Below are 24,706 nucleotides of genomic sequence, written 5' to 3' on the forward strand. Positions count from 1 at the left end.
GAAGTGCCCCCTGACCATCTGGGCTCAATACTGTGCCCATGGAGAGTGCAGTCACAGGTATGTGTGAGTTCAGCCCTCACCATTACAAGGCAACCAATCTCCTGCTAATTGCAAATTAATTTCGTGGTTAATTACAAAAAAGAATTACAAAAGGTGAAATCAAAATTGAAATATGATCTATTTTGGATTTCAAATTATGAGCAACAGGGAATGTAAATGAGTTGAACTTTTAAAAGTTTTCGGCCAAATCTTAGGCAGCAGCTGCAGAAACGGGTTCATGTGTTCTTTTCTTTTTCAGGGGAGATTGCTGGACAAAACATGGGCTTTCACTGCTTTCATACAAAGAGAAACATGTTTGTGATTGACAACAGCCGCACATCCATTCAGGACTCTTCAAAACAGGAAAACCAAGTCAGAGCTATCATGAAGGCCTAGTTATCATGTGCTCCTCACATTATGCACATTACAGTATCTGCTCTGACCTGGCAGGATTGGCTTAGATCATTGATTGCTGCTGTACTGTACAATGTAGATCTTTTGTGTTGAATGGCTAAACTAAAATCCCCCGTGTGTATCTGCCATTAGCTGTCTAAGGGATATTGTTTTGATCACATGAAACAGTGTGACGTTTGAAATACCCTTGTTCACAAATGCTGGCATATTGTCCAAGGCAGGAAGAAAAGACTGACAATGTTTGGTTAACAAACACACTCATCTGCAACAAATGACTGCAAAAAAACCTACTGTATTTGCACGTGCAAATGAAACACATGCATGTTAAACCCACACATAACGTTCACACGCAGCCATGGCTCTGCTCTCATTTTAAACTGATGATCAACTCACAGTCATGGCTGTAATAAGAGGCCAATTTGGAAATATGGAGGCTGCTTCCAAGACATTAGATTCGGTTAAGTTGCTAGTGCTATTGTTATTGTATACTATGCTATATATTTTGTATGGCCTTTCAGTCGATTCATAATCCATTTAAAATGTTTTTGCATAGCTCTGAAGAAAGTCAAATAGACCAGGATAAAAAAAAAATTGAATTCTTTCCGGCAAGTGGGAGTCAGAATTCAACAGCCAAGGTCTGAGACAGACATGTCCAATAATATTGTATACGTTTCTTAAGAGACTCCAGAGTCCAGACTCAAATACTGCAGCCCTGACAGCACCCAGATGGGGGACAGAAATGAATGGCAGGCCCCCTTTGACCCCTTGGTTTCTCTGTGAATTGTGAATATACTCTGTTACCTGCAAGTACATAACAATAACTGTGCACACTGCAGACTAGACATGGCAGATTCATTATATTTTTTACCCTCAAATTCTGGAAAACAACCGATGCTGTGTGCTGAAACTCAACCTGGCCCCATGCTTGCTGTTTGTCAATTGATTTGTGGCAATTTAATTCAACACAATGTGATCCATGTGAGACAAAATCTCTGATAAAAAAGAATTTACCGGTATGTGACAAAGGTGACCCTATAACATAGGGCCTCTACCACATGTTTAAAGGTGCGTTGAGCCAAATCACACGTAAACATACTTATTTTTGGTATCTAGGGATGCAGATAGTTTTAGATTAATTTTCCAAGGCTTTAAGGCATTCACTGCTGAGACTTCAGCAACCTCCCCAACACAACAGAAGAAATGCAACCACTGCAATGCTATGCTAACATTATATTAGAAAAATTGAAGAGCTTTGCTTTCCTAACTGACACAAGCTAAGGCGTTTGGGGCCCTGGTGCAGTTGCCCACTTTTCTACATCGGACATCCGGTCTTGCCCTTACAACAGCACTAAACTACCAACTCAACTTACGTTCCCAGCACTTCTTTGAAGTCGTAGTGTTCTTTGATGTCTGATGTCTTCTTTTTCCATCCATTTCCATCCTCTCCAAGAGGCATCCTACAATGCTGATCAGGTTCGCCACACTACAGCTACATGGCAAAGAGAAGAGATAAAAGAAAAAACAGTGAATAGTCTCAGAGCATGCTCAACTAAGTTTTGACCCACCACATGTGTAATCAAATCGAAATACTTTGATCAGAAGGATTGTGCTAAATCAAATGACTATACCACTGATTGGATAAGAGATTTTAATGAAAATAAATGTTCAAGACAAAAATTCCCTCAAGGGCAACATGATTTTCATCCTTCCAACACAGTGGGGAAAATAGATAAGACTATGGCACCCATGCACTGTATAAATTAATTAATTAGGAGAATTTATACTGCAAGATATATTCTGCCTCCGTATCAGTTCAATATTTGAAACTACAGTATGTCTAGTCTTGCATTGCCAGACCTATCTCCACAGCGGAGTAAGTTTTTCGGACCAATTGTTGCATAGAATCTTCCGCTTTAAATTAAGTTAAATAAAAAATTGATTTTCCTGATAAAGTGTCCTGAATATTGCAGCAAATTTGCTTGGACTCAATGACAAGTTGATAGTTTCTTCTTATATGCACGATGATTGATTTATAAAAGCAGTATTGTCAAATCAAAGTAAAAGAAACCACTGAAGCTGTGGGCCCAGCCAGTAGCATACTGTAAACTGTCATTAAGAAAAGATATCAGATTGAATACACCAGAGATTTCACTTTTCAAAAGACTGTGAAAATGTTAAGAACATAAAAATTAATACGAAGTAGATCATGACAAAAATAAACTTGTACACCAAAAGGAGGAAATGACTACTGAAAAAAACTACAACCCACAACCACAGCGTACTTTGCTGACAACCGACCAATGGCAACAAATAAGAGAAAGTAGGGCAAACAGTGCAGCAGAGACAGTCGCAAGGAAGGGACCATACACCGTAGCTAAAACAAACACATGGTCAGTAGGCAGATACCAGCTGGGGGACTTGTGCTATATTTAACATCCGAAGCTTTTAAACAATTAGCCAAGGTTGCTCTGAAGAAAAACAAATCTACAGGAGCCAAAATGGAAATTGTAGGCTATCCTACTGAGAAATAGATAACGTGCTCTGCACTAAGGTGCAGGGCGTGAAAGACAAGCAGGATGTTGAATGGGAATTAAAACGTTTTGGCAGTGCGATACATTTGGAATAATAAAAATGAGTCCGATTTTCGTGTGGATCATGCAAATAGGTTACAGAAAGAAAATTTGGCGGTGTGGGTTTGCGAACCGTACCGCAGCGCTCAAGGGTATGTCAAAGGAAGGCAGCATCTGGCTTAAATCAGGAGGCTGCAGACATGCGAGATATGGATTGAGTCGCACAAAACAAAGCTTTACAAGTTGTATTGCTGTAAGAAAAGTAAACGATCGATGATGCATTTCGGTGAATATATGACTGGGGGAAAAAACATACCTAAACGGCGATCTGTGGCTGTGATGCGTTCTCCTTGCCTCTGGGAGAGATGTGGTTGCTGTGCTTGTGCGCAACGCTGGGTGCGCTCAGACTTCTCCTGACGTCAAGAAAACCAGGCGTCTGTGGACGTAGTGCAGCACAAATTCACACACTGTTCTCTTTAAAACGAAAAACGTGATCAGCGATTAACTTCGTGACAGTTGAGTTGAATAGGCTATGTGAACAGCTTTTTTGTAAACCTTGTTGTTTTCTGAACGCCTCCAGCAGCGCAGTCGAAAATGCTTAGGCTACACTACAGCATGTGGACAATTTCCCAAGCTTATTTGCAAAACAGGCATAACGTGTCACTGTAAATAATTTAGTATATAACACTGACAAGGCACACACAAACGGCCTGTGTAAAATGCAAGTGTTTGTACTGAAAATATGCCGCACAATGAAGGATATATAGGCTTACGCAAACCAATAGGCATAATGAAGGCTACACTTGCAGGGATTTAAAGCGTTGATTTCCCACTCATGTTGAGGAAACGCACTGCTTCCCTCTCCCACAGCATCTGTCACACTCTTATGAGACCCTTCCCAAAGACCACATGGACGTTGGCTGCCACAGGTCACAGGGCCCCTCAGTGTCAGTGGGCTCAGTTCCAGGGTATGGAACACAATAAAATACAACAGCAATTAGAACTAAAAATATCCAAAACTGTATTCACCATCTCTCTGACAGTCATATGTAAAGTTTAACAATCAGTTTAAAGGATTTGATTTATTTATTGCTGAACTATATGTGATGCAATACCTTGTAAGATATTTCTGTTAGATTTTCTTTTGAGGATCAATACTATTATCCACAAGGTCTTATCAAACAGAGGACCTTGATGGTGAACAATAATATGCATCTTGTATGTTTTTGGTGTTTTTTTTGTAATTCTCAGGTAGATGAATAACAGTTGAATACATGTTGGAGGACTATCATGCTGTAAACACAACAACAGATCATTACCAAGCCTATTCCCAAAGCAGTCAACCCCTGGTCCCAGCAGACAACCAAAGGCAGTAAATACTGAGAATTTGACTTTGATTGTGCTCAACCTCAAGAGGTGCCTTTCTAGACAATTAAATTAGATGTAAATAAGCACTTTTTTAAATGACGCCACTCAATTTTGGATTCACAGACTGAATACAAACACAACAGCCATTTAACAACTAAATGTCTGAAACATGAACAGCAAGTACAAATATTTAATATGCTGGTAACACAGCTGTTGACCATGGTCAAACCCATTAATTGCTGTACTTTGCAGGAATAAAACTGTCATCGTGTGTTTGAGATAGTGACTGCACACTCAGGCCGTAAAAACATATTGATCGATATCTTTTTATTAAACACTGACAACAAGAGCAATGTGTTTCGCTTCACGTTTCATCAGACTCATCATGAACCAAAAACAATCTCACAGTTAGGCTACTAGCACATCCAGCTCCACATTGAAGCACATACTGTGCACAAAGTTCTCACTTGACCCTTGTGTTGTACTCCTTGAGAAAAAAAGGACAAAAATTTGACATTGTTGTCACTTTTTCAGACTTTTATAGTTTTTGCTAACACCACCCTATTACCACTAGTAGAATTAGAATAGAATTTTGTCTAATATTTGAGTTAATTTGACTGATAAGATCAGAGATTGTACATATGAGTTTTGTCAGGGATGAAAGTGATCAATTGTATTTGCAAAGAATGTTGTATGGAATCCAATCCATATTTTGTGGTAATTCGGTTAAAAAGAAACCCATATTTCAGATTTAGATATTTTTTAAACGGGTCAAATTTGACTCGGAGTGTTAACATTTGTAAACTCATCTTTGGATGTGCTGCATATAAAGAAAGGCTGTTGTTGTTGTCGTTATAGAGTTACAGGGTTTAATAGGCCATTTATGTCTTAGCCATCTTACTGTCTATCAATTTCAACACTCTATTGGAGGCCTATTAATATTACTGTAAGACAGTAAAGTCAATAGCTAGGACATTATTTGGTGCATTCCTACTCCTACACTGAAGGGGACAGCACTGTCTCAGGTGGCACTTTCCTTCTCTTCACACAAAAACAACCTCGACTTCCGGACCGAAGTTTTCAAACAACACTCGCTAGCCAGCAAGCTAGGCGTTACATTTTTTTGCTCAGGGAACTACGCCAAACTTTGCCGAGTTTTGGGTAAGATTTGCTTTTGAAAATCAACGTATTCATTTCTTTATCCCAACTTGCACGTGATTTTGATAACATAAATAAATATTTAGCTTGGCGTTGTAGTTAGGAAAGCGGCTATCTAGCAAGGATAACATGCTAACAGCTTGCTTGCTTTGTTTTAGCTAACGCTAACGCTAGCTATACACCCGAGAGGTGCTTACGCTAACCGGTTGAGTTTGCTGTTTTTCAAATTTTAGCCTTGTTGTGCAATGTTGAGATGGACGAACAATGTGCACTTTAAATTATATTAATTGAGTATTTATCGGGCCCATATCCAGAGTAACTTCAACTTTAGTTTTATTGTTTTGTAGCTAGCGGGCTAGCCTGTTGTTACAGCAACCAGCGATGTCAGCGAGCTCCAAGAGGAGAAGAGCCACTTCCCCCTCCAGCAGTGTTAGTGGAGGGGGAGACCTCGATGATACCTCCTCCTCTACACCTGGAAGTGGAAGAAAAAAAAGAAGAATATTTAACGTTCCTCCGGTAGATACGGTAAATGCGCTTTATATTTGTATGTTTTTGCACTAACGCTATGCTTTGGATGTTTGTATTCGATCTTAAAATAATGTTTCATTTTCTCTCATTCAATATATGTGCATTAGTTAACAGTTGTGGGATTTGTAATAACGTTGTTCCCTCCAGATTGCTGTATGCCATGAGCTGTTCAATGCTGTCAGGGATCACAAGGATGACCAAGGCAGGCAGCTTTGTGAAGTTTTCCTCAGGGTACCAAAGAGAAGGTATTGCAACATAAACTTAAAGGCCTGAGTAAAGCTTAAAATTAGCTAAATAATTGTTTCTGGAACTGTCCAACATAACCATTGCCATAAACGGGGATACCAACCATCACACACTGTGCATGTCATGTTGAGATTTTTGACAGTCCGAGTAGTGGGCGGGTCTCAGACACAAGGTGATTACAGTGATGTTTGATTGCTTTTGTTCTCTTTCAGGAATCAGCCTGATTACTATGAAGTGGTTTCCCAGCCAATTGATATGACAAAAATTCAGTATAAACTGAAGTCAGAAGATTATAGTGATGTGGAGCAGCTTACTGCAGATTTCCAGCTCATGTTCAACAATGCCAGATCGTTTTACAAGGTAGGCAGACTAAAAGTACTGTATCTTCCACTGCTATAGAAATTCTTAGTCTGCTAATTGATTAGTTGATTCAACCAACGTATCTGTAAACAGAGTTTCTCCACAAACAAACATGCAAAAGCACCACTTTTAAATCTTGCACAGATGTGCTGATAAGTTTTCACAAAAAAGCATTTAAAAAAGACTAAATTGACTAAAAACAGCTTAGCCGAATAAGACCAACTCAACCGATTATTCAGCTAATTGACTAAGACGGGGCAGCACTAAAATACTGGTACAGTATTTATGTCATTGCAACTGGAGAGTTATGGTGTTAGCCGTATTTTCAAAACTGCATATATTCCTTTTCATTTCTCAGAGTGACACTGAGGAGTACCAAGCTGCATGCAAGCTGTGGGAGGTATATTTGCAAACGAGGAGTGAGTTTGTGCAACCTGGGGACGGAGATGAGGATGATGAAGATGGTGATGATATGTTGGATAATCCCGGAATGTCCACTGAAGATGAGGTACATTATAATTTCCTGTGTGTATTTAATCATGTTTTTTTTTTAATTTATTTTTTTAAACGTTGGAGGGTTTTTTGTGTTAAGCAGATTAAAATGCTTTTCATGAAATTTATGATTGTTGTTACAAATAACAAGGACCAAAGAACTAACATGCATTATTTATCCTTTAGACCCCAACTGGCAATTTGAAGGAGGTGCTTGAGCAACTCTTGGAGGCTATAGTGTCACACGCTGATCCCTCAGGGCGACTGGTCAGTGAACTGTTCCAGAAATTACCTTCCAAAATGGTAAGTCCTTGAAGAGTCTTTGGACACATGCTGCCCCTGAAATTGTTACGCATTCTTGACATTTAATGGCCCATTTGTCTTTTCCAGCATTACCCAGACTACTATGCCATTATAAAGGAGCCAATAGATCTGAGAACGATTGCTCAAAGAATACAGGTAGTGACTAATTGCTTTGTCATTCATTATTCATAAATTAAATAAAAACAATCTGCATGGTGTTTTTTTATAGCCAGCACTAATCTACTTTATTTGCATAGATTGGATTCTATAAAAGTGTCAATGCAATGGCTAAGGACATTGACCTGATGGCCAAAAATGCCAAAACATACAATGAACCAGGATCTCAGGTTTTCAAGGTAAACTCCTTTTCTTGTTTTTATTTTTTGTTGTAACATCCCACATATTTAACAATTGTTTTATTTTTTATTTTATAGGATGCTAACACCATAAAGAAAGTCTTCATCCAGCGGAAGACTGAACTTGAACACGCTGAACCCACTAAATCTAGTCTACGCATCAGGTATTAAACAATAATTGCAATGTTTTTAGTGTATTATTTTTGTCTCAAATACATATCCGCAAATTGCTCCCTGACAGAAAACAGATTTTTCAGAATCTACATGGTGAATGTCTTGTGTCGTTACTGTTACTATTCAGGAATCGCAGGTCTGGCCAGGGGGACCGACTATCTGGAGTCAGCGTAGCTCTTCACTATGGCTCAGAGAGTGAGGACGACCCTGTGCTCTCTGGTTAGCATTAGCGCTTTGGGCTGCAGAGTAATCTACCTTGTGTTTGTGTTAAAAAAAAATAAGAGTTTTGTAAATGCTTGCAGGCTCTGTGTGCTACGATGAGGGTGAGTCAGAAGCTGAGAGTCAGAGTTCTAGTATGGAGATGAGCAACCCGATCTTCCAGCTGTATGAAGCTGTGCGGGGTGCCAGGAACAACCAGGGCCAGGTCTTCTCTGAACCTTTCCAGCACCTGCCCTCTCGCAGGGAATATCCAGACTACTTTCAGCAGATCAAACAACCCATCGCTCTGCAGCAGATCCGGTAAGGAATGACCCTTCAGTAGATATGTTGAGAGGCAGGATGACGGATTGTTGAAAAGTTAGTGAGTGGTTTTATTTGTTGTTTTTTGGGGGGATTTTCTTTTAATATTACACCTAAGGGTGTGATAGATGCATCTTTTACCAGCAAATGATAGTTATAATTAATAGAAATTCAAGTCTTTGATAATCATTTTTAAGGGCAAAGATGAAGAACGGCGAGTATGAAACTCTGGAGCAGATGGAGGCTGACCTCACGCTGATGTTTGAGAATGCAAAGCGCTACAACATGCCTAACTCAAGCATTTATAAACGGGCCTTTAGGCTTCAGCAGATCTTGCAGGTAAGTTTGCTGGCCGGTTATGTTGGAAGAAGGTTTTATTCTATTTAATCCAAGAATGAAAAAAAAAAACTAGCCATAGTTTGATGGAGACAATATATATACATATATCAGGAATAGCCCAGTGAATGTAATTGTCCACTGAGGTATCCATCTGTCTGTTGAACCCTCTGTTGGTGTAGGCCAAAAAGAGGGAACTTCTCAGGAGAGACGATGAGGACGGAGACAGCATTCTGTCATCTGATGCAGGGAGCATCAAGAGGAAAAGGTATGCAGGTTTTTCTCTCCTTTTGAGATTTCTTTTACTTTTCGACTTTACGATCCATATTTGTCTCAGAAATTAAGATTTGCTTGCAGACAGCAGGGAAATGCATTACTCCTGAAGCATTGTTTTGTGTAACTGTTCCCATCCAAGCTCATATATATTCTCCTTTTGATTCAATTTTTATTTAGCCACAAGAAAAATGTCAAAAAGAACAGAATGAAAACCTTATACGCCGCAGTGACTGAGGCTCGGGAAGTTGGCACCAATCGTCGTCTTTGTGATCTGTTTATGGTCAAACCCTTGAAGAAGGACTACCCTGACTACTATAAAGTCATCCTTGAACCAATGGACCTGAAGACCATTGAGCACAACGTCCGCAATGAACGCTACGCGACAGAGGAAGCTCTGATGGAAGACATGAGGTTGATGTTCCGAAACGCTCGGCATTACAACGAGGAGGGATCTCAGGTAGGTTGTTCGTACACTAAAGTATAAATAACATTAATCTTTGCTATTACTAAATGCAAAACAATCTTGACATGAGCCATATTTTTCTATTACTACCACTTTGGATGGATGTAGGTGTATAATGATGCTGATATTCTGGAGAAGATACTGAAGGACAAGCGTAAGGAGTTAGGACCTCTGCCTGAAGAAGATGTAGGATCTCCCAAATTGAAACTAAGTAAGTTTGATCACATTGGTATGTTTGCATTTTTTTAGCGAGGGCTGCACAGCTAATTGCAATTGTATCAAAATCGCAGTATGGACTACTGCAATATCCAAATCGCAGGGTGGGCACAATGTTTGTTAAAGGCAAAATTTGTGTCAAACCGTTCTGAATGAAGTATTGTAGCGCAGCAGAGATGTCCCGGCCTACAAATCCTATCCTATAGACTAAAGAAAAAAATCTTTGTTTGGCACAGAGTCAAGCAAAAATCACACTATAATCATATACTCTTTCAATCATTTAATTTCTTTCAATGTTTATAATTTTCAATTTCAATGAGAGTAATTAACAAAAACCATGATTCCCTCCAAAATAATCGCAATTAGATATTTTCCTCATATCGTTCAGCCCTAGTTTTAGCCCATTTATGTTAAATTGTATACATTTTACAGCATTGCGATTTTCTAAAATATACCACAACATGATGGCATTTTCTAACCTTCGAGGTATAAAAATGAACTCACAGAGGCTCACAATGGCAGCTGTGAACATAATGGCGACCTGAGAGACTATTAGGTCTTTGCAGAGGTCTGCCCTCTATGTAGGCACTCATGTTTGTGTTTATAACAGTTTATAGGCCATCATTTTGGTTTTACAGTTATGTTTCTAATCTTAAGTGCATTTCTTTGTTTATGTAGGAAAGAGTGGTGTTTCTCCAAAGAAGTCCAAATACCTCACTCCTCTCCAGCAGAGGTTAAATGAGCTCTACGATGCTGTGCGAAACTTCACTGATCGTCGAGGTCGGCGTTTAAGCACAATCTTCCTTCGTCTGCCATCTCGTGCCGAGTTGCCTGACTACTATGCTACAATCAAGAGACCCATCGATATGGAGCGCCTGCGAAGCCATATGGCGGCCGGCCGTTATCAAGACGTGGAAGCCCTGGTGGAGGACTTTGCTCTCATGTTCAACAATGCCTGCATTTACAATGAGCCAGAGTCTCTCATCTACCGGGATGCTCTAGTGTTGCACCGGGTGCTGCTTGAGACACGCAAGCAGCAGGAGGGAGGCGAGGACTCTGGGCCTCCTGCTGTGGGACCTCTGGTGCGGGAGCTGATCAGGAACCTGTTTGTGTCCGTTTTGGGCCACCAGGATGAAGAGGGCCGATGCTACAGCGACTCGCTGGCTGAGATCCCCGCTGTGGATCCAGCCGCCCCTGAGAAACCACCGCTTAACTTTGATGTTATCAGGATGAACGTGGACCGTGGACGCTACAGGAGACTGGATGTCTTCCAGGAACACATGTTCGAAGTGCTGGAGAAGGCAAGGAGGCTGCACAGGTAAATCAACTTATTTTGGAAAGGCTGTCTGATGCTATGTCTGTGTTTGCTCTGTGTAATATTTTCCATTCAACAGCAAAACATTTCTTTTCTTTTACATTTGCAGGACTGACTCTGAGATATTTGAGGATGCAGTGGAACTACAACAGTTTTTCATTAAGATCAGGGATGAACTATGCAAGAATGGAGAGATTCTGCAGTCATCTGCACTCATTTATACATCAAAACACCTGCACAATGACGTGGAGCAAGAAAAGAGGGAGAAAATTCCGAAAGAGATAGAGGAGGACAAGCTGAAGATGGAGGAAGAGGAGGGGCATAACAAAGGTGTGTGTGTGTGTGTGTGTGATAATTAACTTGTATGAGGAATATGTTAAAATGTTGATGTGCTATTAATGTGAAATCATTATAAATACTCACCTAAAGTGGGTGAGAAAGCAGAGGACCTGCCAGGAGAGGCATGGCAGTCAGATTCTGAGACGGAGCGTGTGTACAGACAGGACTGCAGCTTTGAAAACAGCACCTATCATGTGGGGGACTTTGTCTACGTGGAGCCGTCAGAGCCGAAACTGAAGTCACACATAGTCTGTATCGAACGCCTGTGGGAGGATGAAGCAGGTAAGACGCATCAAGTTTTTGGCAACTTGGTAAAAATAATTTTCACTTAGTGAAAATAAAGTATCAATATGCCAAAGGCAATATAAACCTACTGTCGTATTCAGCAAATGAACCTTTTTTTGGCAAAAAAAATCAATACGAAGAATTCTTATAAGAATGAAGCTTTACAGTACTTTTTTCTGATTTTTATTTTACTTTATAATTTTTGGGCAAATTTAACTTTCTTGATTGATTAATTGTCAATGGCTTGTGTGTAAAGGTGGGAAGTGGCTCTATGGCTGCTGGTTCTACAGGCCACGTGAAACCTTTCACCTGGCAACACGCAAATTCCTGGAAAAGGAGGTCTTCAAGAGTGACTACTACAACAAAGTGTCTATCAGTAAAGTTCGGGGCAAATGTGTGGTCCTGTTTGTAAAGGTAAGACTCTCAACAGAAAATGACCCACACATAAACAATTGTTTTTGTTTTGACATGAGGATCTGTTCACCAAACAATGGCTTTTTTCCTTTAGGATTATTTCAAAATGCAACCTGAGGGCTATAGAGCCGAGGATGTGTACATCTGTGAATCCCGTTACACTGCCAGGAACAAGTCGTTCAAGAAGATCAAGATATGGGCCATGCCTGCGAGCTCTGTGAAATTGGTCCCTCGGGAGGTGCCATTGCCCGTCGTCCGAGTTGCTTCTATGTTTGCCAAACCTGACCAAGACAAACTGACAATTTCATATGCAGGCAGTGGCAGTTTTGTGGACAAGGTGAGGTGGCGACACTATATTTTCTAGGGTTAGGACATGGCAACATAACATTTGTTCTACATTTTTTTTATTTCCGACCTAAAGATATCATATCATATATATTCATATCAGGACACTGGCCTTTAGTTAATGGACAAGGCTGGTGTCCAGGTCTAAATGAAAAGCGTCGCCTAGCAAGAACACTGTCAGACAGCTGACTACAGGGAACTCCTTATCTCAGAGTGGTAGAAGGCAAGTCTTGACAAGGGGCACGGTAGCAGAGGTGTTGTTAGTTCAAGTTCAGTATGATTGTTTGTTTGTCACAATGCAAACAAACACCTGAGTCCTCTGTGTGTCCATGTTTATGTGTTTAGGAGAGAGAGGATGTCCCTATGGAGATGAGTGGAGGCGAGCCCGGCTGTCAGTATTATGAACAGTTACACCACAACAACATGTGGTTTAAAGTGGGAGACTGTGTTTACATCCAGTCACATGGTCTGTCAAAACCCCGGGTTGCCAGGTGAGTGAAGCTATGTTTTGCCTTTTAGTGTAAGAAGGCCTCTTTGTGAAACATGATCTGATGTGACATTTGTGCTTTATAGTTTTTGAGTTATTAACTATTGGTAACATGGCTCCATTGACCTGGCTGCAGGATAGAGAAGCTGTGGGTGCAGAATGGAACTACTTTCTTCTTTGGGCCCATCTTTATTCATCCCGAGGAAACAGAGCACGAACCCACCAAGATGTTCTACAAGAGGGAAGTGTTTCTGAGCCATCTGGAGGAGACCTTGCCCATTACCTGTGTCATAGGTAGTGCTTTGACAACTTGTGTTCACACATTACAGTGAGCCAGTACATGCTTCATGTCATGCACTTAACGTTTCGTCGTGGGGAAAAAAGTTAGTATATCTGGCAGCGAGTTAGATAAGAACATTAATATCACTTGCATATCTGTCTGTTAAGAATAAGGCCAACAGCCAGTTGCTGGATAGCTTAGCTTTGTGCTTAGCACAGTTAGTTGACCAACTCATCACCAGAAAATGAATAAGCCTATTTCCCCAAATCCCAACTATTCCATTCACCTGCCTTTTCTTAAATTGACATTAGTACATGTGTTATATTACAGCTACAATTTCTGCTTTTTACATATGAAGCTTTTTGACCTCCCAGTACCAGTGGGATTTTTTACTGACGTAATTCATTAACAATCTAAATAACAAAGTTTGATCCTTCCTGTCTGCTCTCCAGGCAAATGTATGGTGTCCTCCTTTAAGGACTACCTGTCATGCAGGCCTACCGAGGTTTCAGAGGAGGATTTCCTGCTTTGCGAGAGCCGCTACATTGACACAGAGAAGCAGATGAAAAAGTTTAAGGGTCTGAAACGCTTCTCATACTCTTCCAAAGTGGTGGAAGATGAGATCTACTATTTCAGGTTGGTCGGTCAGGCAGAGCGCTACTTCTGATTTAATGCAGTTTCTTGCCCAGTCTGATTTTTGTTTGTTTGTTTTCTCTTGTGCTGGTAATTTTATGTAGGAAATTGATCGTCCCACAGAAGGAAGCATCGCCTCTTTTGGACAAAAAGATCAGTGAGCTTGAGGTTAAACTGGCAGATATTGAGGATGCAGATGATGATATGGAAGATATGGACGACGACGACGCCCCCCAGACGCCTTCTATGCCTCAGATGCAAACCCCTCTTGCAATTGATATGGACACCATGCCATACACTCCTTCTCAGGTACCCATACACCTCCAAAGACCTTAAACAAAGAAGCACAAATCCTATGTCCCAGGGCTTCAAACCTCTGGTACAAATATTAATACCCAGACCAGTATGTTTTATTAACTCGCATCTTTGTTTTTCATGAAGTCCACTCCTAAGGTGAAGGGATTGTCTAAGAAGGAAGGGGCCAAGAGGAAGATCAACATGAGTGGCTATATCTTGTTCAGCAGTGAAATGCGTGCTGTCATCAAAGCTCGACACCCAGACTTCTCGTTTGGGGAACTGAGTCGGCTCGTGGGCACTGAGTGGAGGAACCTCGAGGCGACCAAGAAAGCAGAGTATGAAGGTGAGATGAAGCAGTGGGTTTTAAAGTTCTCTGATGTGAACTGAAGTAAAGACGGAATTTTTTTGTTTGATTTCAGAACGTGCAGCTAGAATAGTGGATCAACAAGAGCGAGACAGACCACCTCAGAAGCAAGCGTCCCCTAGAGCAGGTACCCCCATAGGGACAATGATGGGGGTGGTGCCTTCGCCTAGCACTATGGGAATGATAAACCAGAACATGACACCTGTGTCAGGTAACCCCTCTCAGAGGCAGCACGAGTGTTTGACAACAAGGCAGCAGGGAAATGAGGCCAGGCTGTTAAAAACCGTAATCCTCTTAATTTTCTAACTATTTGAAACTTATTTATCTCAAAACCTACATTTTTACAAACAACAGTTGTCTTCTTTTGCTGCTGTTTCATATAATTCATTATGGTTTTTAGTATCACTAGCTTATATCTGAAAGTGCATGAAATTGACTGCATGATTGATTTTTAACCATGAATAATTATCTTTTCAAGAATTTCATTTAATTTTCATGCTTGTTTTGCCTGCTAACATTCACAGACCCATTTATATTGTCTGCCCCTTTCACACACTGAAACTTTAACATAATCAGGTCTGGTAATGGTGTGTGTGGCAGTGTTTTTTTCCCCCTCTTTGTCCACACATCTCTAATGCAACAAACGTCAGTGTCAAGTTTCCTGTGACATTGCATGACTGTCCGGGAAGTGAACGTTTGTTTTTTGTCAGCACAGTTTGGCAACAAAAGATGGTTGCACAGAAGTATATCACAGAAGATGGACATTTTAACAGTCTGCCTGAATAATTGATTTAAATCATTATTAAAATCAAATCACAGTTTTGTCAAATAAATGATTAGCTTGGTTCCTATGTAAAACCATAATTAAGTAACACAATTTTAACATCTTGCTAGCTTTACACAGGGATATCACTTTTTCTGTTTCCAGTAGAGTTATTGTTACATATTTGTCAACGTTTAACTATTCCTGAGCAAACATAGACATTTGCCAGAGCATTTGTGGCTTAAGGTGCATGTGTGAAAGGGGCCACTGTCTGCAGTAGTAGTGCATGTTATTAGAGGTCTTAGAGTCAGCTGCATGTCATTTATGCATGGATATGTTGTCCTCTCCTTGCCATCTTCCCAAAGGCATGATGGGAGCTTACGGCCCACCTTACATGCCCATGCAGGGCCCCCATGAGGGCTTGTTGAGTGTGGCCCCAATGTCACCTCACTCTGCAGGGGGGGGCCTCCTTCCTCTTCATCTCCAGCAAGGTATGCCTGGGTACCCTGGCATGCCTCATCAGGGTAAGGACCACTGTCCTAGCCACACCTGCTCAGTCACATCCAGTCGTGTCTCTCCTGCTGGGGGGGTTTACCTGGTCCACATCGACTCACCAAGCAGTTGGTGTTCTCTGGTCTCAACAACCTCTCTCAAAGTGTATTCACATGCCACACCTAAAACACACAGGATCCACATACACATTTACAGATACAATGCATGTGAAAACAAACTACTAACATTTACCTCATATTAAAAAAACTTACATTTTCACAAGTTCTTGTAAAGCATTATAAGTCTTAACATAAAGCAAAACAGCATGAATTTCTGATAGTTACTAAATGCACAGAAACCAAATATTGTCATTTAACAGGTATGATGGCAGCTGGTATGAATGGCATGGCAGGAAGTCCTGCAGCAGGAAACTTTATGCAACAGGTGAGCCCCAGTCCAGAAAGGACTACTCAGGTCACTTTTCAACTTTATATAAAATTAAATCATGCAGCAATGCTTGACTGATGGATGTTACAAGATGGAGTCAGTTGACATATGTCGGTTGAAAAAACTATTTTATATGTAACACATTTATTATGTATCATATTAATTTTAGGATTCAATATTCCAGATGTTGTCACATGCTAAAAAGTATATTGTCATTGTTTGATTGTAGCCTGGGATGTTCAGCCCAGGACCACATGCTCCTCCACCATATCCTGGACAGGGCCAGCCCTCACACCTGCAGCCCACCACTCCCATGTTTGTGGCTCCACCGCCAAAGACCCAGAGGGTGCTCCACTCAGAGGCCTACCTGAAGTACATTGAGGGCTTGAATGCAGAGTCTAACACTGTCAGCAATTGGGACCAAACACTCAAAGGTGGTGTTCCTTAAGTCATCTTTTAATATGGGGTGTGTGTAGAACCGTTGTTGTGGACACAATATTGACAGTACTGAAACTTATCCCACAGGTGTGTGTGTGTGTGTGTGTGTTCCTCATAAATGTATTTAAATACCACTAATGCCACAGATAGTAGTAAGTCTTGTTTTTGTGTGCTCACAAAAAGAACCATCATTCTGGTAACATAAGGAAACATGAATCTGCCTTTTAAAGAAGTACTTTAATCCAAAACCCTGTCTTTACATCACAGCTCAAAGGCATGCTCACCTGACCAAAGAGCAGGAGAGCCGGCTGCCAGCTCACTGGCTGAAGAGCAAAGGAGCCCACACCACCATGGCGGATGCACTGTGGCGCCTGCGTGACCTGATGCTGAGAGACTCTCTGAACATCTGTCAGGGATACAAGCTGTAACCTGTAGTACTAACCACTATAGCCAGCTCACCCACTGCTCTAATCTTCAAGCTATGAAGTTTAGAAGGGATCATAGACCATAGAAGCAATTTTTTATAGGGAATCATGATCAATTTTATATTTATTAGCTAACATAATGAGATGGATAGTTATTTGTGTGTGCATTTTTTTTAGCCACAGGATTAATTGTGCTGCAAAATCAGTGTTCTTTTGGCTTATTGAAATGACAAAAATAAAATCCTGAATAACATTAGTCTGTTTAAAGTTCTTTTTTTTTCTTCTTTTTTTATGTCCCCAACAAATGTTAGATAGATAGATATTTTTTGATCCCAAAAAATGGGAAATTACGGTGTTACAGCAGCACACATACATTAGTCACACAACACAGAATATAAATATAAATTAAGTACTAGGAAAAAATGTACATTCATACAGTATATGTGAAATAATAATAATAGGAATAAAATATAAGAACAAATATTTAAATTATATACAGAATGGGAAAACAAAATGTGCAACTGCTTAAATACTATGCTAAATGTATGCTAAAATGTAAATGAACGGATGTACAGGTTACCCTTAGTGCAGTATTGGGTCTAGAAGTCTCATCTAGAACCCAGTGATGACATGTTAAAGAGTTTTATTGCCTGTGGTAGGAATGACTTTGTGTTTTTGTGCTTGACCATTTGCATTTATAAAATGTAGCTAAAGCTTGAATCCTGTTTACTATCCAGTTAATCTTCATTCATTCTGCATTATTTTGAAAGTACTTCCTCTTTGTCGATGCCACTTCCTGAAGAGAGAATCAAGATAGGGCCATTCTCTTTAGTGTTTGCCCTGTTCTCCCAATGTCCACCTCCTCACCGCCTGCATTTTGATATAAATACAGCATAGACTGACTCTTGAAACTGGCCATTAACAAAAGCAAACGAAAGTGTATCAACTATGGAGTAACTTTAAAACTGAACAAAAGGAACGAAGAGGTGAGGTTTATTTTGTGCAGTGACTTGTCGAGGTTCTGGGTTAGCTAACGTTAGCTAGCTAGAAATTTCACCGGCTGAACCCAGGCTGGGAACAATTGTGATACGTTAAAGTAACAATTAGGTTATAAACTTGTGTCAAGTACTGCTGCTAATGACTTGAAATTGTATCTTGGTGAAGACACCAGTGCTACAGCCATTTGAGTGTTAAGGATATGTTTTACAGAGGTGGTCCTATTATGTGCATCCCAACTAGCTAACGTGTTATATAGGGAATCTCGCATAGCTAGCTAACGTTACCCGTCGGCCTGATTTCATTTAGAGCTGGTAATGACCTACTGGCAATAATTGCAGCTATGTAGACCTTTTCATAAAGATGGTCAAATCATTAGGAAATATACAAGCCCGGTGAGAGACATTCTCGTGTATGCGAGGGGTTGAAGCATTGAGTAGCTAGCTAGCTTGCCACCAGTTAATCTTTCAAAACTATCGCATTTCTAAGTTGAATTCTTATTTACAAGCTAGTTAATTTCTAAACACAACATTTGGTAGTATGAGTTACATGTTATAATCACTGCACGGGGATTTTAATTAAAACACAGTGAAGGCTCCAAGGGCCCCACAACACCCAGGCTGTGGTCTACTCCTCCCAACCGTGCACCCTGATCAAAATAATTTGAAAGTTTATGGATCAGTAGCATTCTTGATTGACAAGCTGGGTATCGCTAAATTGGTTGGTGGGGAAACTAATATAACGCTGGTGGGGTTAACGTCGGCTTTGCTCAGTTAGCACGTCACATTACGTCGTTCTTGTTGGCTGTGGGTGATAAGTAAAGTTGCCTCTTGCAATGTTTTTACTTTTATTTAGTTTAGTTTATCATAGGACCCCCATTAGCTGTGCCCTGAAGCACAGCTAGTGTTCGTAGAGCCCACGTTTAAAACACATTTAGCATTAAAGTCCGCATTTAAAAACATACATTAAACATTGGAGTCGTCATAACTCAGCCCATTTAAAACATACATTAAAAACTTCAGTCAGCATAAATGTCAAACATAAGAAATATAGTAGACAGTGAGTACAACTTAAATTAATGTATGTATATATGAATTTAAGCTTACACTGATGACTCAACTAGTACAGTATCCAGGCAAAACTACAAATCCCCAAATGCATAGCATTCTCCAAATAAGATGTTCAAAGGTGGTTTTTATTTGCTTCTTTAAACATTGAACTGTGTTAATTTAGTCAATAACAATGGTAAGTAATTCCAGGTTTTCATCCCTCCTCTGCGATTATCAAAAGCAGTGTTTCCCCTAGGGAGTAAAAACTGACTTTCTATTGCCTCACTGGTGGAATATGTATATAAGATGGTCCTGTGTTGGGACCTTGCACAAATCTCAACCTATGATGTGCATTTTTACGGGCCAAATATACTGTATTCTACGACCTTTATGAATGTTGTTAATGCTAAAGTAAATTCAACTCTGTTCACAGATCTGTTGTTGGAAAGTCATTAATGTGGAAAAGTCACAGTGAAACTAAAAATTCATTTATAATGAGTTATCTCACTATTACCACAGATGGATTATTATAAAGAAATGTCATTGTGTGCAATTTTTGAATGAAGGGAAGGGCAGAAATATTCGGTCATTCTGACCAAAGGCAGCAGTGCAGAAACCAGAGCTCAACAGAAACATGTTTAATCATATCATACACATTCTGGTTTTATCATATAGTAAGAGAATTACTTTATATTAAGCCTGTGTTTTCTTCTGGAATTTGTTGTGCTTTTTACCATAGCCAAACAATCTAGAGAACTGTCAGTGTATTATTTAGTCTTAAATTGTACCTGTACGGAAACATATTAACAAAATCTCAAACATGTTGAATACATATGGGCTTAATTTCAGTTTAACAATCTTAATCACTTAATGCAAGGTGGAAAGAGGAGTTTGAGGGTGCAAAGCTCAGTGCTTAGCACTGTTGCCTCACAGCACAAAGGGACTGGTTTCAAACCTGACCCAGCCTGCTGGGGGCCCATCTCTACATGGATTCCCTCCAACGATCCATATACATGTAGGATCAGTGACTAGGAAACTACATTTTCCATGGATGTGAATGTGGTGGTTTTTGTTTGTCAGGCAACCTGCCCAGGAAGTACTCTTTGTCTTGCCCATTGGGTGCTGTGGGCTCCAGTATCTGTGACAGTGACATTTTTAGATGAATAAAAAAGTATTTAATTTGCTCTATATGTACAAATGGACACATTATAGTTACTTATCTCATATCTTCACTCTCCAGGCAGAGCTTACAGTCAGACCTGCTCAATCAACAGTTCCTCCCACTTAGGCATTCACCATTGCAGCACTACAAAGTTGTTATCTTGACCCTTAGCCTACGATTGACCAAACTAGACCAACGAGGATGTCCCAGCTTCAGTTTCAGTGTCCGGCTAGCCCCATGCCTGCTGCCTCTGCCCAACTGCAGCTGGGACAACCACAGCCTGGCTACAGTTTCCCCTGCGCTTTAGGCACCCTACCCTCGGAGAGCGCCAGCCAGCCAATCAGGAGCTCCGCTCTCCCCGCGGGCTCAGCCACTCCTTACAGTACCGCCTCAGGTTAGTTTTTGGTATTTGCTTTATTCTTTTATTTTTTTAAATAACTGTATTTTTCATTGTTGCTGTTCATTTATGTTTTTTTGCACAATAAATTACCTTTTTTAGTTAACCACTAACATTTGCAGTTGCAAATATGAACGGCAAAAGTATAAATTTGGTATTTGTTCGATAAACACTTTTTTTTTTATATGAAACCCCTCCCCCATATTGTACTGTGTTTGGAGGGCTCTCTGTTACATAGTCATTCCATTTGGACTTTTAAGGATTGTTTGCTTGTTTTAGCAGTGCTTGTATATCTTCCTCAGACTCTTTGATTATTTGTTGTCAGACTTTGGCACTAGGAGCAGCCCTTTTGTTTTAGTGTTCATGATCATGTCCATTTGCATTTCCAGTTGTGAGTATTTCAGATTTTTTTTTTGTTTTGCCACAGTGTCTAACATGGCAAACCCTAAAGAGAAGACCCCCATGTGTTTGGTGAATGAGATGGCCCGTTTTAACAAGATCCAACCTGAGTATAAGCTGCTGTGTGAGCAAGGACCTGCTCACTCCAAGGTACTTTGAAAGCAATTTTTACAGACAAAGTGTTCTTTTGTCTTCTTTCTTCACAAGTTCATGCTATTGACAGGCACTGTTTTGTATTCCCTGTCTCCTGCATCTCAGATTTTCTCAGTTAGGCTTACACTGGGAGATCAGCACTGGGAGGCAGAGGGGACCAGCATCAAGAAAGCCCAGCATTCCGCTGCTGCATCGGCCCTTGCTGAGACAACACTTCCCAAGCCCACCGTGAGGACACCCCGCAACACAGGCAAGAACCCAGGTGGGCTCTTCCCACTGACCCTGTCGCAGTCTTTTTCTAACGTTTGGTAACACTTAGTAGAAAAGAGTTTTTGATATATAGTTATATCTTTGGTTTTTTGGTTTTCTTTGTGGTGGCCTTAACAGCAGATGGCATGACACATACCATGGAGTTAAATGCACTATGTATGAAGCTTGGTAAAAAGCCTATGTATAAACCGATCGACCCATACCCGGGGATGAGACCACCAAACTTCAACTACAACGTCCGAGCTCCAGGACCTTACCAGCGCTCTATGCAACAGTGAGTTTCCTTTACATGGAATATAGTAAAAAGGACGCTCTTCCATTTTGTCCTAATTTTAAACAATTTCATGGAGTTTTTAAGATTGAAAAAATGTTGAATTTGATTTGATTTCTTGTGTCCAGGTACTATTACCCATTTCCTCCAGTGGGACCAATGTTATACCACATGGAGCTTTCCATCGGAGGCCAGCAGTTTATTGGGAAGGGACGCACAAGGCAGTTGGCCAAACACGAGGCCGCTGCCAAGGCCTTGAAAGTCCTGCACAAGGAGCCAATATTGCAACAATTGCCAGTGGTGAGGGAAAAAAATGCACACTCAGGATGAAAAAAGTGCTAGAATGCCTTTGTGGGATTTGGTTAGACTTACAGCTTTTCTTTTTTTTAATATGCTTTCTGCTCTTGACAGATGAATGGAGAACCTGAAGAGGAGAACCTCAACAAATCAGAAATCAGTCAAGTGTTTGAAATTGCACTGAAATGCAACTTACCTGTCAACTTTGAGGTGATTTATACATTTCTTTTTTTTAAATATATATTAATGAAAATACACCAGTACAGTGATAGGTAGACAAAATGCACGACTCAGCCCAGATTCACTTCGTGTTTAACTATAGAACATGAATTCTCCTCTACATCACAATTTATTACTGTTGTTTTCCAGGTTTTAAAAGAAGAAGGCCCTCCCCATATGAAGAGTTTTGTCGTGCGTGTTGCAGTTGGGGAGTTCAATGGAGAAGGCGAAGGAAAGAGTAAAAAGATTGCAAAGAAGCTGGCAGCCGCAGCGGTGCTGGGGGAGTTGAAGAGGCTACCGCATATTCCCAGTGTGGAAAAGACGCTGCCACGCATCAAAAAGAAAACAAAATCCATCATCAAGGTAATGCGACCAGTGATCTGCAATAAGATTAATCAGTGCAGACCTAAAGACTCTTCATGAAGTGAAAATTAACCCGTCACGCCAACAGCTGCAGACCAGCCCAGAATACGGCCAGGGGATGAATCCCATCAGCCGCCTGGCTCAGATCCAGCAGGCCAAGAAGGAGAAGGAACCGGAGTACAGCATGGTGACAGAACGAGGTCTACCTCGGCGCAGAGAGTTCGTCATGCAGGTGATTCAACAGCAATGGAGACATGCCTTATGCAACATTTGTTTCTGCTTTCTTTTGCCTTTTTTTCCTTAATTCCTCACTCATTCAGTTTTTTAACTTTTTTATTGTTTGCCGATGTGTTCTGGTACAGGTGACAGTGTGCGGCCAGACTGCAGAGGGAATGGGACCTAGTAAGAAGGTGGCCAAGAGGAACGCAGCAGAGAGAATGCTGGAGCTCTTGGGATATAAAGTGCCTCAACCGCAGCCTCCTAAACCAGCACTCAAAACTGATGAAAAGGTACTGCTACACCTTTTCATGTCTTGTAAACATGGCAGACTAGAAATATTTAAATCTGTGACTAACCTTTATTCCTTAATGTACGTGTATATTTTTTGATTTATTATATATTTATAAATAGACCCCAGTGAAAAAACCTGGCGATGGGCGCAAAGTGACCTTCTTTGAGCCTGGCTCTGTAGAGGAGGTAGCATTGAGTAAGTGTCACCACGTCTACTGGACTCAACTTTTTGGCGGTGGTCATATTTTGTAATTTACTGTGTTATTTTGGTTGTGCTAATATGCCCTTCCCAAATGTGCTTTTACTTTGAAGGTTCCAAGGAGGAGGACTTCCGCCTGCCTTACCTGAGCCACCAGCAGCTACCTGCAGGTATTCTGCCCATGGTCCCGGAGGTGGCTCAAGCAGTCGGGGTCTGCCAAGCATCCCAGGCCAAGGACTACAGTCGAACTGTACCCAACCCAGGCAAGGCCACAATCACTGCCGTGATTGCCAACGAGCTGCTGTACGCAGGATCATCACCGACTGCTGAGACCATCCTAAAGAACAAAAATAATCTGAACCAGCTGCCCCACGGACCCCTCACAAGGCCTTCAGAACAGCTGGGCTTTCTTGCATCGGTGCAGAACCTGCAGGTAACTTACATCATGCACTGCTTTAACTGATTAAATAAGACAAGTTTGCACTGGTTTCAAACTACAAAAAGGTCCAAATGCATTGAAATGTTTTATTTGCTTGCAGGTGGAATACAAAGATTTCCCCAAAAACAATAAGAATGAGTTTGTGTCACTAATAAACTGCTCCTCCCATCCACCGCTCATCAGTCATGGCATTGGGAAAGATGTAGAATCCTGTCATGATATGGTGAGTGTTTTCTCTTTTTAACTACAAAATGGATTAAAGGTTCAGCAGGTCATTTTAACATATTTGCTGAAACTGTCAACGAATCATACTGAGTGAAAAAAATCATGTTCGTCCGCCCAGAAAAAACCCCAAAACAATCAGAGCCGAGGACAAACTTTCTGCTTTTACAGCTAAAATAGGTTTCTGAAAACATTTGAGGCGAGAAATAGGCAATGCTGTAACATAATCTTAATTTATATTTCTTCAGCCCTTCTTAGTATTACAGTTTAGCTAGAGTTCATGAGTTGTCATTGACACCGCCTTAGAGACTCTTTGGCTTAGGTTGTTTTCCTTCTGCACCAGACAGGTGAATGGGATTTTTCTTTTCTTCTTTTTTCTTTTTTCATTTTTTCTTCTTCTTAGATGATCTGATTGGTATAGTACTGTCTGGATATAGTGAAAGTATGAGCAAATATGACATGTTATTTTTTTATGAAAGTTGTCAACTCTATCTTTGAGACCCTTTTAACAAGCTTAAAATGCTATACAACCTTCCAGCCAAAATGTATTTGGATGCTTCAAGAACAACCAGGCCATTGTTGATAAAGGATAAACGATAGGAACAAAATGAGAGAGAG

The 24,706-nt window shown here is 40.7% G+C and overlaps 3 protein-coding genes across 10 annotated transcripts in view; 2 read left to right on the top strand and 1 right to left on the bottom strand.

Annotated features, from left to right (window-relative positions):
• The window catches only part of camk1a (calcium/calmodulin-dependent protein kinase Ia), an 18,903-nt gene extending 15,292 nt beyond the window's left edge, over positions 1 to 3,611 (bottom strand). The window contains exons 1-2 of the mRNA XM_034869944.1: positions 3,340 to 3,611; positions 1,824 to 1,942 (exon numbers count right to left, since the gene is read on the bottom strand). Of these exons, the coding sequence (XP_034725835.1) occupies positions 1,824 to 1,909 (86 nt within the window). The 5' untranslated portion in view covers positions 1,910 to 1,942; positions 3,340 to 3,611. The remainder of the gene's footprint in view (positions 1 to 1,823; positions 1,943 to 3,339) is intronic.
• A 1,821-nt stretch (positions 3,612 to 5,432) lies between these two features.
• Positions 5,433 to 17,398, top strand: pbrm1l (polybromo 1, like). Of its 5 annotated transcripts, none has more exons than XM_034869777.1 (30): positions 5,433 to 5,552; positions 5,897 to 6,074; positions 6,225 to 6,322; positions 6,536 to 6,683; positions 7,042 to 7,191; positions 7,362 to 7,478; positions 7,566 to 7,634; positions 7,736 to 7,834; positions 7,913 to 7,998; positions 8,136 to 8,227; positions 8,311 to 8,527; positions 8,725 to 8,866; positions 9,046 to 9,131; positions 9,317 to 9,596; positions 9,711 to 9,813; positions 10,497 to 11,136; positions 11,243 to 11,463; positions 11,563 to 11,754; positions 12,014 to 12,171; positions 12,266 to 12,508; positions 12,862 to 13,007; positions 13,140 to 13,297; positions 13,736 to 13,919; positions 14,021 to 14,225; positions 14,358 to 14,556; positions 14,633 to 14,788; positions 15,706 to 15,864; positions 16,212 to 16,276; positions 16,509 to 16,713; positions 16,985 to 17,145. In XM_034869777.1, exons 2-30 carry the CDS (start codon positions 5,931 to 5,933, stop codon positions 17,143 to 17,145), a joined length of 4,923 nt encoding a protein of 1,640 aa, XP_034725668.1. In that variant the 5' UTR covers positions 5,433 to 5,552; positions 5,897 to 5,930. The 5 variants fall into 5 exon arrangements, with proteins under 5 accessions (XP_034725668.1, XP_034725669.1, XP_034725670.1 ...); XM_034869778.1 differs by having other exon boundaries at positions 14,633 to 14,704; XM_034869779.1 differs by lacking the exon at positions 15,706 to 15,864 and having other exon boundaries at positions 16,985 to 17,398.
• Positions 17,399 to 17,920: 522 nt separating this feature from the next.
• stau1 (staufen double-stranded RNA binding protein 1) overlaps positions 17,921 to 24,706 on the top strand; it is an 8,631-nt gene continuing 1,845 nt past the window's right edge. The window contains exons 1-13 of one of the 4 annotated variants that reach the window (XM_034870012.1): positions 17,921 to 18,128; positions 20,428 to 20,743; positions 21,174 to 21,295; positions 21,404 to 21,560; positions 21,686 to 21,842; positions 21,968 to 22,139; positions 22,251 to 22,346; positions 22,506 to 22,718; positions 22,807 to 22,950; positions 23,081 to 23,227; positions 23,349 to 23,424; positions 23,541 to 23,860; positions 23,967 to 24,089. In XM_034870012.1, the coding sequence (XP_034725903.1) occupies positions 20,551 to 20,743; positions 21,174 to 21,295; positions 21,404 to 21,560; positions 21,686 to 21,842; positions 21,968 to 22,139; positions 22,251 to 22,346; positions 22,506 to 22,718; positions 22,807 to 22,950; positions 23,081 to 23,227; positions 23,349 to 23,424; positions 23,541 to 23,860; positions 23,967 to 24,089 (1,920 nt within the window). In that variant the 5' untranslated portion in view covers positions 17,921 to 18,128; positions 20,428 to 20,550. The remainder of the gene's footprint in view (positions 18,129 to 20,427; positions 20,744 to 21,173; positions 21,296 to 21,403; positions 21,561 to 21,685; positions 21,843 to 21,967; positions 22,140 to 22,250; positions 22,347 to 22,505; positions 22,719 to 22,806; positions 22,951 to 23,080; positions 23,228 to 23,348; positions 23,425 to 23,540; positions 23,861 to 23,966; positions 24,090 to 24,706) is intronic. The other 3 variants (XM_034870014.1, XM_034870015.1, XM_034870013.1) reach the window with 3 other exon arrangements.

This window comes from Etheostoma cragini, chromosome 4, assembly GCF_013103735.1.
Source record: "Etheostoma cragini isolate CJK2018 chromosome 4, CSU_Ecrag_1.0, whole genome shotgun sequence".
In the NCBI taxonomy this organism is placed as follows: domain Eukaryota; kingdom Metazoa; phylum Chordata; class Actinopteri; order Perciformes; family Percidae; genus Etheostoma; species Etheostoma cragini.

What these genes read in the sequence shown, in the direction of transcription:
- pbrm1l (XM_034869777.1), top strand. Translation starts at nt 5,931, where the DNA reads ATGTCAGCGAGCTCCAAGAGGAGAAGAGCCACTTCCCCCTCCAGCAGT. An exon ending in GGCTTCAGCAGATCTTGCAG is followed by an intron (nt 8,867 to 9,045) that starts GTAAGTTTGCTG and finishes CTGTTGGTGTAG; the next exon opens with GCCAAAAAGAGGGAACTTCT. An exon ending in TCAAAACCCCGGGTTGCCAG is followed by an intron (nt 13,008 to 13,139) that starts GTGAGTGAAGCT and finishes ACCTGGCTGCAG; the next exon opens with GATAGAGAAGCTGTGGGTGC.